General features: G+C 45.4%; 7 protein-coding genes across 7 annotated transcripts; 5 read left to right on the top strand and 2 right to left on the bottom strand.

Annotated features, from left to right (window-relative positions):
• Positions 1 to 341: 341 nt before the first annotated feature.
• N7458_008040 (putative cysteine dioxygenase Cdo1) lies at positions 342 to 1278 on the top strand (the record flags this gene model as incomplete). The annotated part of the gene is made up of 5 exons (XM_056911422.1): positions 342 to 605; positions 680 to 751; positions 810 to 947; positions 1004 to 1061; positions 1148 to 1278. 5 exons carry the CDS (start codon positions 342 to 344, stop codon positions 1276 to 1278), a joined length of 663 nt encoding a protein of 220 aa, XP_056764248.1.
• Positions 1279 to 2680: 1402 nt separating this feature from the next.
• Positions 2681 to 3364, top strand: N7458_008039 (AAT-domain-containing protein; the record flags this gene model as incomplete). The annotated part of the gene is made up of 1 exon (XM_056911421.1): positions 2681 to 3364. The coding sequence occupies one exon, from the start codon at positions 2681 to 2683 to the stop codon at positions 3362 to 3364; it is 684 nt and encodes a 227-aa protein (XP_056764247.1).
• Positions 3365 to 3814: 450 nt separating this feature from the next.
• N7458_008038 (uncharacterized protein) lies at positions 3815 to 4246 on the bottom strand (the record flags this gene model as incomplete). The annotated part of the gene is made up of 1 exon (XM_056911420.1): positions 3815 to 4246. One exon carries the CDS (start codon positions 4244 to 4246, stop codon positions 3815 to 3817), a length of 432 nt encoding a protein of 143 aa, XP_056764246.1.
• Positions 4247 to 4983: 737 nt separating this feature from the next.
• Positions 4984 to 5949, top strand: N7458_008037 (amino acid transporter; the record flags this gene model as incomplete). Its single annotated transcript, XM_056911419.1, has 3 exons — positions 4984 to 5254; positions 5313 to 5480; positions 5546 to 5949. The coding sequence occupies 3 exons, from the start codon at positions 4984 to 4986 to the stop codon at positions 5947 to 5949; spliced, it is 843 nt and encodes a 280-aa protein (XP_056764245.1).
• Positions 5950 to 8095: 2146 nt separating this feature from the next.
• Positions 8096 to 9828, top strand: N7458_008036 (cytochrome P450; the record flags this gene model as incomplete). Its single annotated transcript, XM_056911418.1, has 3 exons — positions 8096 to 8487; positions 8544 to 9637; positions 9689 to 9828. The coding sequence occupies 3 exons, from the start codon at positions 8096 to 8098 to the stop codon at positions 9826 to 9828; spliced, it is 1626 nt and encodes a 541-aa protein (XP_056764244.1).
• Positions 9829 to 10207: 379 nt separating this feature from the next.
• N7458_008035 (polysaccharide deacetylase family protein) lies at positions 10208 to 11298 on the bottom strand (the record flags this gene model as incomplete). The annotated part of the gene is made up of 5 exons (XM_056911417.1): positions 10208 to 10678; positions 10739 to 10919; positions 10996 to 11093; positions 11124 to 11190; positions 11243 to 11298. 5 exons carry the CDS (start codon positions 11296 to 11298, stop codon positions 10208 to 10210), a joined length of 873 nt encoding a protein of 290 aa, XP_056764243.1.
• An 801-nt stretch (positions 11299 to 12099) lies between these two features.
• N7458_008034 (fungal specific transcription factor domain-containing protein) lies at positions 12100 to 13719 on the top strand (the record flags this gene model as incomplete). The annotated part of the gene is made up of 4 exons (XM_056911416.1): positions 12100 to 12161; positions 12207 to 12622; positions 12678 to 13077; positions 13134 to 13719. The coding sequence occupies 4 exons, from the start codon at positions 12100 to 12102 to the stop codon at positions 13717 to 13719; spliced, it is 1464 nt and encodes a 487-aa protein (XP_056764242.1).
• Positions 13720 to 13805: the final 86 nt, after the last annotated feature.

The raw sequence follows: 13805 nt of genomic DNA, 5'->3' as shown, positions 1-13805 counted from the left end.
TTATCGTTTATCATGGTTCGGTTTTGGCAGGAACCAACAAGAAGGCGACCAGCCGATTCTCCAACTGTCGTTCAATTTCGCCATTCCGAAGCTTGATGGTTAATCGCGTGTGAGTTACCTTTGTGTGACATGGTGACGCTGGCACGCTTGAATCGCAACTCTTGATCTCGTCCGGAAGAAGTGCATAAAAGAGCAGCATTCCTCCCATTTCAGGGTGTGGGCATCCGAGTCCAAGTCCGATAACCGGCCTGTTCGGTTTGAGCGCCTCATCATAGGCGTTGTTGGTTGAATCGGCTCTCAACAAAGACAAAGCAATCTCATACCAGGATTTCGCCTTCACCATGCCGTTCATTCAGAACGAGTTTGATTCGCCCGTCAATTTTGAAAAGACCCCCGTGGCCTTCGAACAACTCATCGAGGACCTCAGTGCTGCTCTCGGGCCCAGCTCAGGTCTTGACTCTGACGATGTTGATCCCATGAACATCCAATTGTTGATGGAACGATACGTCTCGAACCAGACAGAATGGGGGTCATATGCTTTAAGGGATCCTAGCCGGAGCTATACGAGGAATCTAATCGACGAGGGAAATGGCAAGAGCAATCTGGTGAGTTGATCCTCGACTTCGCACCCAGATGAATCCGTATGTCTGGTAAAGTTTCTGACGGCGACATGAACTAGCTGATCCTGGTCTGGAGCCCTGGAAAGAGTAGTGCAATTCATGACCACGCAAATGCACACTGTGTGATGAAGGTATAGTCGATTCATGTAGACCTTATTTTCATAGACTCAAATGCTAAATAGATGACAGATACTCAAAGGAAAGCTCAAGGAGACGCTCTACTCCTGGCCAGACAAGAAGAAGATCGAGCGAGGGGAAACTTCCCCGCCACAGGTCACTCGGGAAACCGTCTTCGAAGAAAACCAGGTGACTTATATGTCTGATAAAGTGAGCAATCTGTCTTATATAACGATGCTTGTTAGAGTGCTAAGTGGTCGTATCAGCTCGGTCTCCACAGAATTTCCAATCCTGACCCAGACGACTTTGCCATTTCACTACATCGTAAGTGAGCCAGAGTGTTAGATGGAGGGGCTCGCCTCTCGAGTAATTTTCATCTGCGTTATGACTTTATGTTGACTCTTCCACAGTCTACACCCCCCCTAATGCTGCTAGCTACGGCTTCTCTCTCTTTGATGAAAAGACTGGGAAGTCAGTTCACATCAAGCAAACCAATTTCTACTCTGTCCGTGGTAAACGTCTGGATGACGGACATGAGTGAAACAGTTACACCAATGAAGAAGATTGTGGCTCGGCCAACCCAGTCGACCTGAGAATACATCCCGCTACTCATACCTAAGCTCTTCCTGGCATCATTACATTTTCTTTCACCATGGTTCAAGGCAGCATTCTGTATAGAGAAGCCCTTTGTGCACTCATTGCTTTGGGTGTCTTGCGTTTGTCAATGTTCCCATTTTCTTTCGTTTTCGGGTTCCTCGTCTTTAATGGACAGCGCATCGCCATCGCTATTTTTAATGACCGAATGACAATTATGCATTAAGCCTATCTTCCCTGTAATCTCTACCGCAGCTTTGTAAACTTGTATGTTGACAGATCTTTCATTTCGTCCTGGCTCCTGGAATGTTATGAAAATTGATATTATCGGTTTTTGGACTGTCCGCAGGATAGATTCTGCAAATGAAACAGCTTGGATAGAAGAGGTTTTTGTTCTGATGCTCCATGGTAAATTTAATCACACAATGACCCAAAAGGTTTTGAGTTTGAGCAGGGCACTTTTAGACATAGGTTTGCAAGCGCCTAGATCACTTTACATAAGACCGATGTGTTTAGCCCCACACTGTCAGTATCCGTTCAACGGCCTTCCTAAATGGGAAAAGGTTGAGTTATCAATAAGTATCCAAATTTAGGCAGAGTTCGCATCTTGCAACACTTTCATCTGGGTATCTCACACGAATATGTGGATAACGAATCCACCACGGAAAGCTAAAAATGTTTGTGAGCCAGTCGATGAACACATCCATGTCAACAACAAATGATTGAGATCTCGAGTTGTACTTTCGTGCTTGCGAAGACTTTGTCAAAGTGATCGATTTATACCAGTAACTTCAACATGAAAACAATCCATTGTCATGGAGCACCTTACGAGGTAAACCTCTTGCCTGCCTTTTCTCGTCTGAACTTACACTATGAATTGATGGTAACTTCGTACAGGTTGGGAAGGCGCATGGATTGGGGGCACAAGAAATGATTTGTCGCAGCATATCATTCTACCAGAGGATGTTTGTTCACACTTGCAAACTGGAGTGGAACGCCGTGCGCGACGTAGCCAAAGACTGGCAGTATCAGATCGAGCGAAAGTGGCCAAGGTATGGTGACGAGATACAGGGTATGTCCGACAGCATGCTGTTTGGTTGATCTTGGGCTTCCAACTGATATGTCGCTAACGTATTCAAACAAAAAAGGAATCTCAGATGGTGCTGGGCTGCCCTTCGTTGATGTTCTAATCCTAAACATCCGTACTGAGATCGCGTTTGGAATGTTCAACGATGGCTGCACAAGCCTGTATTGGAAAACCAGCCGTGATTCTTTTTTGGCTCAGAATTGGGATGTAAGCCTTGTTTGATCTTAAGTCGCTGTATTCAACTACTAAATTTCGAAAGTGGATGGAAGAGCAGAAGCAGAACCTGATCATCCTGGACATCACCAGGGACGATGGACCTCGAATCAAGATGATCACCGAAGCTGGGATGATCGGGAAGATTGGGTTGAATGAACTAGGAATTGGCGTATGCCTAAATGCCATTAAAGTGCCAGGGTGCGACCCTTCCCGTCTTCCAGTTCATCTTGCTCTTCGGTCAGTGCTAGATAGCCCGTCGGTCGACGATGCTGTCCAGCAGCTGGATGAGGTCGGAATAGCTGCCTCGGCTCATATTCTCATTGCAGACAAACGCAAAGCCATCGGATTGGAGTCGACGGCGGAGACTATCAGACTTGTTAAGATGGATAAAGAAAATCGCATCTTTCATGCAAACCACTTGTTATTGGCACATGATGGCCCTGTGGAAGCTGGCTGGCTGGCTGACTCGCCTTCTCGCCAGCAGCGAATCCAGAGACTGGCTTCAGAACTGAGCTCAGACACCGACGGAAAGCCAAATGCGACCGATATAACACGCATTTTTGATGACCATGACGGGTTTCCGCATTCGATCTGTCGTTACGAGGAAGGGCCATTGGGGATGGATGCCACACTTTTCAGCATCGTCATGGAACTTCGCGGTAGAACTGCTATGATATCCTTGGGAAGACCATGTCAACCAGACGAGACAATAGTACTAGAATTTGAATGATGAGCCCGAAACATACCTCGAAATATAGCATTCCGGCTTTTGTACATTACACTAAAAATAAAAATTTCTTACGAGGCCTTCTGCTGGAACGTCAATCAAGCACGTTGATTTGATGGTTTCAGAGACAACTCAATTAAGTCAATAAATCAGGTATACTGAAGATGTTTCACTACAGTCAAACTATAGGGATTGATGTCCTGTAGCACGGAATTGCCGTACTAGCCAGAAAGCATTATAGACTTTGGAAGTCACGAAAATATGCATTCTTTTCCAATACGTATGATAAACAGCCATAGTTATCCAGGGTGAGGATCAAGTAAGTGGAATTTTCCAGAGATAGATAGAAGACATATGAGATCTGAAGACCCAAGATGGCACTGAATCCAAGAAGAAAGGAGTGCTTTTGAGCCACATAAATTTCGAAGGCGCAAATTTCTCTCGGAGATCAACTTATTTATCCCCATACGCTGCCTGAACTTGGATCTCCACCAGTGCCTCTGGTGGGAAGAGAGCGTTGACACAAATAGCTGCCCACGCAGGCTTGTTTTTTCCGAAGTATTTTCTAGCAATTTCGGCGATCTGTAGTTGTTCTTCCCTTGACAAAACGCCAACATGGAACGATGTGACATAGAAAACTCCCTCCCACAGTTGTCGTGGGTCAGTTACATGTGGAGAGGCCGCCGCCAAAGATCTCTCAATGTTGACCATTGATTTTTCGAATTGCTCCGCATGGGTTCCCCACATTGGGTCGTGGTTGTCGGCAATTTGGCCAGAAGTAGCGACAATACGGACAGTCGCTGGAATGGAAACGGCTGCCGAGATGTTGAAAATGTTTCCCAGTTGCTCATAGCCCGGGAAGTCGGATCCAGTGACGACTGACATGTTGAGTTATGCGTGGGACGAATTGTGGAAGAGATGCTTAGAGTGTTCCAATGGTAAGGTTCAAACTGCGTGTTGGTCAATGACTTTGACCTTTTTTGTTTGTCCTTAAATAATCTCAAGGTATCTGAAGATATGAAATAAAAAGATCATTCGTGAAACTATGGTGACAGGTCTCTAGTGGTAGATCCATACTCCTTTGGGTAGGTGAATGATATCGGTGAAAGAGTGGCAATTTTGCGCCCAATCTACCTCCAAGAGACATGGCAAGAGACACAAGACTTTGCGATTTATCTTAATACAAAGCATCAAGCATGATAAACCGGACATCAACATCTTGGTTGAATGCTCGATCGTGATAGGCCGCGCGAGGCAAAAAAAGTATATCTACGGACTATTCTCAATTTGGCATATAAATGAGATACCGTATTAGGTTCGAAACCCAGCCAAGCTTTCTCCATTATACCTTTGGGTCGAAAAAAAGAATTATTAACTGGTCGGAATAAACAATGGGTGGGTTTTGGAGGACCTTTTTATGGGGTTTGAGGCACATATCTCTCAACCCTCATTGGTAGGAGTGAACCCTATCAGCAGGCAATTTGCGGGGAGATACTGGATTTCATGATATATAATGTACATAATGATCTAGATAATGGATATTTTCTCATGCCATTCCTAAAGTTCTACCCTTTGGCTGTCATCAAGACTGTTGCTTCTAGCTGAGTTGACTTGCGATCAAGATGACGGGTTCGACAACCGATTCCATGTCTAAGCCGCCAGAACAAGTTGACAGAACCTTTGACAAGGGTGAAAATATGGATTCTCCCCGGATTCATGAGCCAAATGAACTTCCTCTACAATTTTCACTTTTCTCCACTCTTGCATTCGGATTCAGCATGACAAACTCCTGGCTTGGTTACTCTGCCACTTTCATTACACCACTACTACTGGGTGGGAGCCCTACTGTATTTTTCGGTCTAATTGCTGCTTCGATTGCAAGTTGCTTCATCAGTAGGAGCACCATTTCTGGATCTCACCATAAGCACCCTTTAACTGACTCCTTTCCTAGCTGCCGGCCTGGCTGAGCTTGCCTCGGCCTACCCCTCCAGCGGCGGACAGTATCATTTTGCTTATATGGTCACCCCTCCAAAGTATCGTGCTCTAGTAGCGTTTATCCTCGGATGGCTGAGTGTAGTGGCATGGGCCCTTACCAGCGCATCTACTGCTCTAGTCTGCGGTGAGTGTTCGGTGACAGACTCCGGGAGTAAAAGGGTGTCAGGGCTTATTGATATCCGCTCGCAGCTCAGATGGCCGGAAATCTGGCTGGAATTTACCACCCCCACTACGTTGCAGAGGCCTGGCAGACATGGATGATCTACTGTTTGTTGGTAATGATCGCAACAGCAATTGTCTGTTACCTGCCAATGGCCCTCCCTCGAGGAGAAATGGTGATGTTTGTCAGCAGCTTTCTGGGATTTGCCGTTAGCTTTGTCACTGTTTTGGCCATGCGGGCGAATGGCCAATCAGCAAAAGCAGTGTTCATTGACTATGACAACACCAGTGGTTGGAGCGACGGTACCTCCTTTATAATCGGGCTTGGGACCTGTATGTATGCGTATCTGGCCATCGACGGAGCTTGTCATATTGCAGAGGTAATGAACTCTCAATCGCAGCGTTCTCTCATGCGGTTGCTTACCCAAGATTAAAAGGAACTTCCCAATCCCAGTCGCGATGTCCCTCGTGCTATGGGGCTTACCATGCTGATCGGGATATTGACGGTCATCCCTTGGACAGTTGCATTCCTCTTCTCCATTACAGACACAGATGCTGTAGCCTCCTCTTCAATCCCGGTATATACAATCTATTTACAAGCCACGCGAAGTCAACCTGCTGCGACAGTTCTCACTATATGGATCCTTTTTGTTTACTTCGGTGCCTTGATCTCATGCATCGTGACGACCGGACGACTAGCATATGCTTTTGCCCGAGATGAAGGACTACCATGCTCCGAATACTTCGTCAAGATTCATCCCACATATAAATCCCCCGTCTATGCGACAATGGCCTGTGCTGTGGTGATAATAATTTATGGATTAATATACATTGGATCTGCAGCGGCTTTCAATAGCTTCATTTCCATGTCCATTTTATCACTCAACTTGACTTATGCTCTACCTCAGGGAATTCTTTTAGCCCGAAGGCGAGATCGTGTCCTACCAAAGCGGTCCTTCACTTTGGGTAGGCGGATTGGACCAATCTGCAACGCATTCTCGATTCTATGGGTTCTCTTTATCACCATTATCTTTTGCTTTCCAACCTCCATTCCGACTACTGCCGCCAGTATGAATTATGTCAGCGTCATCATAGTTGGTATCTCGTTCTTGATCCTCTTATCTTGGTGGGGAGGTAAAAGAAAAACATTCTCCGGACCGGTAGGACTTCCTTGTCTGGTTACCCAGAGCCTCATTTTACTTTCTATTTTGAGATTTTGTAATGCTAATTTCATTAGACAATTGAGATACGAGGGTTCGAGGTGGTGCTACGGGATCATGATCTGCCCTCGGGCATATCACCTATAAGGGATAATTAGAGCGATGGCCTAGATAAAAGCAGATTTCTCTAGCTTAAGTAGGCAGCTGGTAATGGTTCAACTGTGCAAGATTATATGTATCCCAATGTTGAAGTCACCCATCCACATCTTTCTTTTCGTAGAAAAACACAATTTATAGTGTAGTATGATACTCCCCTTTTGGGAGTTTTTCAACGGGTCTTTCAACGGGTCTTCCTAAACCTCATTCTATATAGCTTTTTGACGATTATAATAAGTAACATCTACTCGGTAGTATAATCATATCATTGAGCTAAGGAAGAAGGAAGTGCTAATTTAGACATTATACGAACCTGACAATACAGCCTGACTCGCAAATATTGTATTAACCAACAAATCTTGTCCCTAACACTCTCTCGCTGCTAGCTATCCAAATCCACCGCTATTTGCTAGTTCCCTTCGTTACTAATCTCAAATCATGCTGTTAACCCAGCAGCGAGAGAAATAAAGGGTTAAAGAGGGACTAAGTGGAAGAATCGTTGATTTCTTTGGTCGTTTTGAAGTAGCCTAAGTTGCCTAGATAGGAAATATAGGCCTAGGATCAGAGAATAAACCACGAAGGCATGGCGGTCAGATTGATACCTTGGAAATCAGCCTCCGTAAAGCAGAATATGGCTTTCGATCTATCAAAATGGCCCATACGAAGTTTTTAAGCCTCTCAAGTGGTCTGGGGAGTCATTGACAAGCATAGACTTACTGGGATTGTATGATACTCCGCTTGGCACTCGTTCACCACCCTTTGAAATTTCTCACTTACCCTTGTATATGACAGCCACATGGCATCTTTCGCGATTCAGCCTCATTGTATCATCGTTTTTGTTTAGCATTATCGCTTCTTGCCTCTCTTAGCCTATCTCAGATCCACTCTCTACGTACGTCCACAGTGGACCACCTCATTTAATTACCGTATTTGGTTAAGATCGGCGCTAAGTCCACAAGAGGTCATTCTGGACTTATCAGTTTTCTGATTAGGCTGCTGAAGCCGACACAGAATGATCATCCTCTGAAAGATCCAACCAAGAAATATTTGATATGTCTAGAATTACCTAAAATAGTCATAATGTGATTCCAGATTGGGTGAGTGTTTCCTACTCGTTCGACCATCACGTTGTTGGCTCATTTTGCCTCACGTAATGTAACTGGCAGAAATCAGGCGATTAGAAAGGAGTCCGATTGAGCCCGTTTGGCCTTTCTGAACTCAGCCAAGTTTAATCATAGTTATAAAGAGGGTATTAAAATCACCTATGAACTACCTCGAATATCCGGCAAAATTTCAAAATCAAGTCGTCGCCAAGTACCTCAACAAAATGGAACCTCACCTGTACTACGCCATCGCCATGCTCGGTACAATAGCAGCGATTTTCAAGTTCTTCTTATATCCTGCATTTTTCTCTCCCCTCGCGAAAATTCCCAATGCGCACTGGTCTTGCAGTTTCAGTTCTATCTGGATTTTTTGGATGAGATGGACCAAGCAGGAGAACAGTCGAGTATACGAGCTTCATATGGCCAAGGGCGCTACTATTCGATTGGTTCCAAGTCTCATTAGTGTGAACTCCTATGAGGACGGACTAAAGAAAATATATCACGGAGGTTTCCCTAAACCAGAGTTTTATTTCAACGGGTTTGCTGTATACGGGTATGAACACTTTGAGCGGGCCACAGAGAGATGACGCTAGCTAATTTCGCCAATAGTACCGACAATCTATTTACTATCAAGGATAACCAAACTCATGCTGCGCAGAAAAAAGCACTGTCAAGCCGCTTCACAAAATCCTTTGTCATGTCATCTCAGACTGCCCGCGGCGCATCGCGAGACATTTTGTTCAATCGCGTCCTTCCCTTACTTTACAAAGCATCCACTAAGGACAAGCCTATCGAGGTGATGGATCTCACTTACGCCTATCTCCTAGACACTTTTGTCCAGTGGCAGTTTGGAAGGTCGCTGGCCAGCAACACGGTTGAAGACGAGAAAGAAAGACGGTTTTACTTTGATGGGTTTCTTGGTGTGGCTGAATACACCTTTTGGCAGTACCACTTCCCTCGTCTGGTTACCATGTTCCATAAAATCGGGGTTCATTTGATTCCTAAAAGTGTCCTATCGGCATTTGAAGGAGTCGAGAACTGGAATCTGGAGAAATGCGATCAAGCCCAACAACATTTAGCTAGTGGAAAGCAGTTGTCAGTGGATGATCAGCCGGTCGCATTCGAACCAGTACTCAAGGGGATGAGTGAGGTCAACGCAAAGCCCAAAATGTACCCACAGCGACTTCGATTGGCAAGCGACATGTTCTCGTTGAATTCTGGAGCATTTGAGACCAGCGGAAATACCTCAACCTATCTGCTCTACGAGTTGAGTCGCCACCCAGAATGGCAGGCCAGACTTCGTGAAGAACTGCTTGGTCTCAACCCGCCTTTGAAGCACGTACCTGGGAAGCTACTTGAAGTCAGTGACATCACAAACCCTCAGGATATCGATAAATTACCGATACTTCATGCTGTTTTAATGGAAACTCTTCGACTTTGGCCCTCGGTGCCAGGTGGCCAGCCCCGGGTAGTGCCTCGGCCTTGTACTCTGGGTAGCTATCACGATATCCCTGCTGGAACCACTGTGCAATCATATGCGTCTGTTCTTCACCGAATGCCTGATATATTTCCGGAACCAATGGAATGGAAGCCAGAAAGATGGATCGATTCATCGCCGGAGCAGTTAGCTCTCATGAAAAAATGGTTCTGGGGATTTGGGAGTGGCGGAAGAATGTGTCTTGGAATCCACTTTGCGTATTATTGTGAGTTTTCTGGCACTGTATCAAACTGAACTATGCTAACGGAGATATTAGCAATCAAGTTCTTCTTTGCAAGTGTTTATTCCAATTTTACTACCACCATTTACGACCATGGAGATATGGAAGCAAGCGATGGTTATCTCGCAGGCCCAAAGGGTCATCGTCTGGAACTGAAATTTCACCTTTTAGAGTGATCCACGTCGTATGGGGGGAAATATTTGACTGTTGGTATTTTAGAGATATATGATGTATCATTTTTTTTCCTACCTGCATCTTCTATAGAGGGCAAGATACTAGGTTATAGGTTGCCTCTGCAACCAAATTTGGATCAAGATTTCCATGAGAGCCCACAAGGAGACAAAAACTAGATGATGAATTTTCGTCCTACCTACATTTGACTAATTTTGAATTGAAATCCAGTATGATCCCTGCTATATTGTTTGAAATAATCCAAGACAGTGATGTGCTCCAGTTTCAAGTACTGTCAGACCTAATTCCATTGTTTTCAAAAATTTGGGTCTCCTAATTCACTCGTGGTCTTTCCGACACTCGAATTACGCAGCACATATTAATCTATTCAATTCCACCCTCCACCGTGAAGCCTCCAATCCGTCCCTCTTTGAATTCCTCGACCATCTGCTCAAATGTACACCATTCCACACCATAATGCGAATTGATATACTCAATGAGCCTCTCATGAAGTAGAATAACCTGAGGCTTCCCACTAACCTGAGGGTGAATCGATATCGGGAACACAAATGTATCGTACTCTTTATAGAGATAATCAAACTGTGCTTTCCAAAGTCGTTCAATGACATCTGGATCCACGTATCCGTGGGATGGGCCCTCTGTAAGTTGAAACGGTGGCCAGTCATCCAAATGCCAGTTTGCAGGCACTTCAACAATCTTGCTTGGCTTGAGCTTCCCCATGGGCTTCATCCACTGCTCGGCGGGTTTTGAGAGGTCAGTGGCTACCAGTTCACCTGAGTTGTACGGGACATAATAGAGCTGGGAATCGTGATGCATGAACGAGTGGTCATATTCCTGATTGATAAATTAAAATTCCAATTCGAATGTCAGTGGAATTTTCACAGACTAGCTTACCAGGCCGAATTCTTCGAGCAATTGAATAGTGCGGCTTGATGTTCTCCACGACGGTGCAGTCCATCCTTTAGGATGTTTTCCAGTGAGTGCAGTCACCACGTCGATTGATTTTGCAAGCACATCACGCTCTTGCTGTTTAGTTAACATGTCGACATGTTCGTGAGTATATCCGTGCAGACCACTAAATATTGACAGTTCATGGTTAACATGATCAATCGCAGCCCACAAAATTCATAGCTAGTGGGAGAAATACTTACATCTCATGTCCGGCATCGCGAATCTTTATCATTTGACCCGGAAAAGACTCAAGTGAGTGAGCAGGGATAAACCATGAGGTCTTGATGTTGTATTTCTCCTACAATTTCAAAAGCCGGTCAATTCCCACTGTGGCGCCAAAGATGCCACGCGATATATCGGTGAGGTCGGGTATGTGGCCGTCTTCGGTATTGATCCTTACTCATTTTCAGCTTCATGTCCTGGTTGAAAGGGGAAATTCAGTCATACCACCCACTCACTGCATCCACGTCGATGCCGTATCCTACAAGCACGCGCTTTACCATGATGTCGAGTCGAGTGGGCTGCCAGACCAATTTCAACAAAGAAAAAAAAAAACCAAGGCAGATGAACTCGTAGACAGGGACCCCTCATGATCAATTAAGCTCGAGTAGGTAATCAAAAGAGCAATATATCCTCTGGACTCTCATTGGTCAGCTCAATGACCTTCCTAAAATGGACAAAGGATAAGAAACCTCGTGCCCTCGGGTACACCTACAAGGGTGCTCCTGCAAATCAGAATCACGTTCGGAGGTCTTTCATACGTACAAGATAACAAATGAAGTAAAAACGGACACCTAGCACATCAAGTAGCATAATTCACTTCCTCCGACGTATTGTTGATCACGTTATATTCCACGCATTGCATAAATTAGCTAACCGACGGGAGTTCCCCATAATTGTACGGAATGTGGGGAAACGGCGAATTGGCGTTCTCAAGACTCTTGTTGATAGGAAATGCCAGGCCGACCTTCTGAATTGCCCTGAGAGTATCAGTCGGGCCTATGAACCTTGCTTATGGACCTGGATGTAGATTTTGAATTTATTTTTGATAGGTCTGTGTGATGAAATACAATTTCCACAAGATAAATAATATCATCTCGAATAATCAGAATGTGAAGCGTTCAAGAGTTTTAAATCAGTCCCGACGATAGCGATATTGCGGCGCTGGTTCTTCCCCGCTCTTCACCGCGAGATAACCCCAGCGCCACTAGGTATTAGTGATTTCGATTCCGATGCCTTCGACTTGGATTCTTCTTCACTTCTGCTATGGCGAACGAGCGATATTTTGGTAGGGCATGCAAAACATGTCGTCGCCGGGGACGAGGATGCGACCGGCGCATGCCTTCATGCAACACCTGCGAGGCTAGTGGCCAGACCTGCGAGGGTTATCAGCTACAGTGGCCAGGCTTAGCAAGCCGCGGCCAATTGGTGGGCAAAAGCATACCTGTAGCAGAGACGACAAAGCGTCGACTGTTCCAAGTCCACCTCCGCCTACCCTTCCACAATCGCCTCAAAACCCTGCCAACGATAATGATCAGCCTGAGCTCCAAGGCGACCAATTCGAGGATCTGCTTGACCCTATTCAACTCTTCGTGGATATTGCCGATCTAGAGACACCATCAGATCCCTTGATATGGTCCAACGATGTTGCTTTGATCGATAACCATGCCGAGGACATTGTTGAGCATCAACTGAATTCCGTTCCCGAGTCTTTCTCGGAGGACCATTCTGAGAGGCTCGGAGGGTCGTTGGGGCTGCACCATATACTGGGCCCAAGTCTTGATCTTTTGGGGATCCCCGATGAACTCAAATTTATTATGCAGTACCGTTAGTTCTGAGCATTCATTCCACGCAAGGTCAAACCGCTAACTATGGATTTCAGATATCTGTGAAGTGGTGCCAAAGTTATGCGTGGACAACCTATCTCCTCAGAACCCGTATCGCGATTATATCCTGCCTCTCGCCAACGAGGTTCCATCATTACTTTACGCAAGTGCGGCGTTGGCAGCATGTCATTTCAACGTACGCCTCTCCACCAATCAATTCGAGCGCGAGTTTTTCCGTTTCAAGGGCAAAGCTATGAAACGATTGCAAGAGGATCTATATTCCCAAACAAGAGCAAAACATCCGGGAACACTTGCCACGATCCTCATGCTTTGCTTGTGTGATCTTTGTCATGGAGGAAACTCGGACTTCCAATCGCATTTTCAGGGAGCCAAAAGACTCATTGAACTACGTCAGGAACGAACAATCAGTTGCTTTGTGGAACAGTATCTAGCATGGTAGGCTCATCCACCCTATTCTTATGACTTCGACTAACGAGTAATACCTACTTCAGGCTTGATGTCATGGCAGCTGCTTCCCATTCGAGACCCACAGTATTTTCGTCAGAAGAGATCAACACCATTTTGGGGGAATCGCAAGATCGCTGGGGCTTCGATACAATACCTTGCCCTTCGGATCAATTCCAAATTATTTGCGAAATTGTCACGTTATACAAAAGCCAACTGGATCCCGACAACCCTTCCATTCAGACTCTGAATCAAGTCCAGGATATCAAGCAACGGCTATTACGACGCCCAACTCATTGCGATAAAGGCCCAAACTGGCTTCATATGACTGAAGCGTATCGATTTGCCATTATTCTTTACCTGCTACGATTATTCTCTCGTGACATTGATGAGTTTGAGCTGTATTGGCTGGTTAGCAGTGTGCTTTATCATGCGAGAGCTACACCGCCAGCATCGGGATGGTCAGACCAGTTACTATGGCCCTTATTCCACGCTGGCCTGGAATTGAAAGATGCCAGACGTCAAGAGTGGGTTCGGGAACGAGCGAGGTGTATGCAGAGCTCTGGGAGATTCGGTAATGTACAAAGCGCACTTGTTTACTTGAGGGTGCTTGGAAGGGACAGCGACCAGTGAAGTATATTGACCTGATGCTAGGACGTGGAAGTGGGACTGTACTCCTAATTTGACGTCTTGAAATTTTGTACATTACTCAATATTAA

This window comes from Penicillium daleae, assembly GCF_028827525.1.
Source record: "Penicillium daleae strain IBT 16125 chromosome Unknown utg000007l_segment0_segment0, whole genome shotgun sequence".
NCBI classification, from domain to species: domain Eukaryota; kingdom Fungi; phylum Ascomycota; class Eurotiomycetes; order Eurotiales; family Aspergillaceae; genus Penicillium; species Penicillium daleae.
This window is presented reverse-complemented; position numbering and strand designations above follow the sequence as displayed.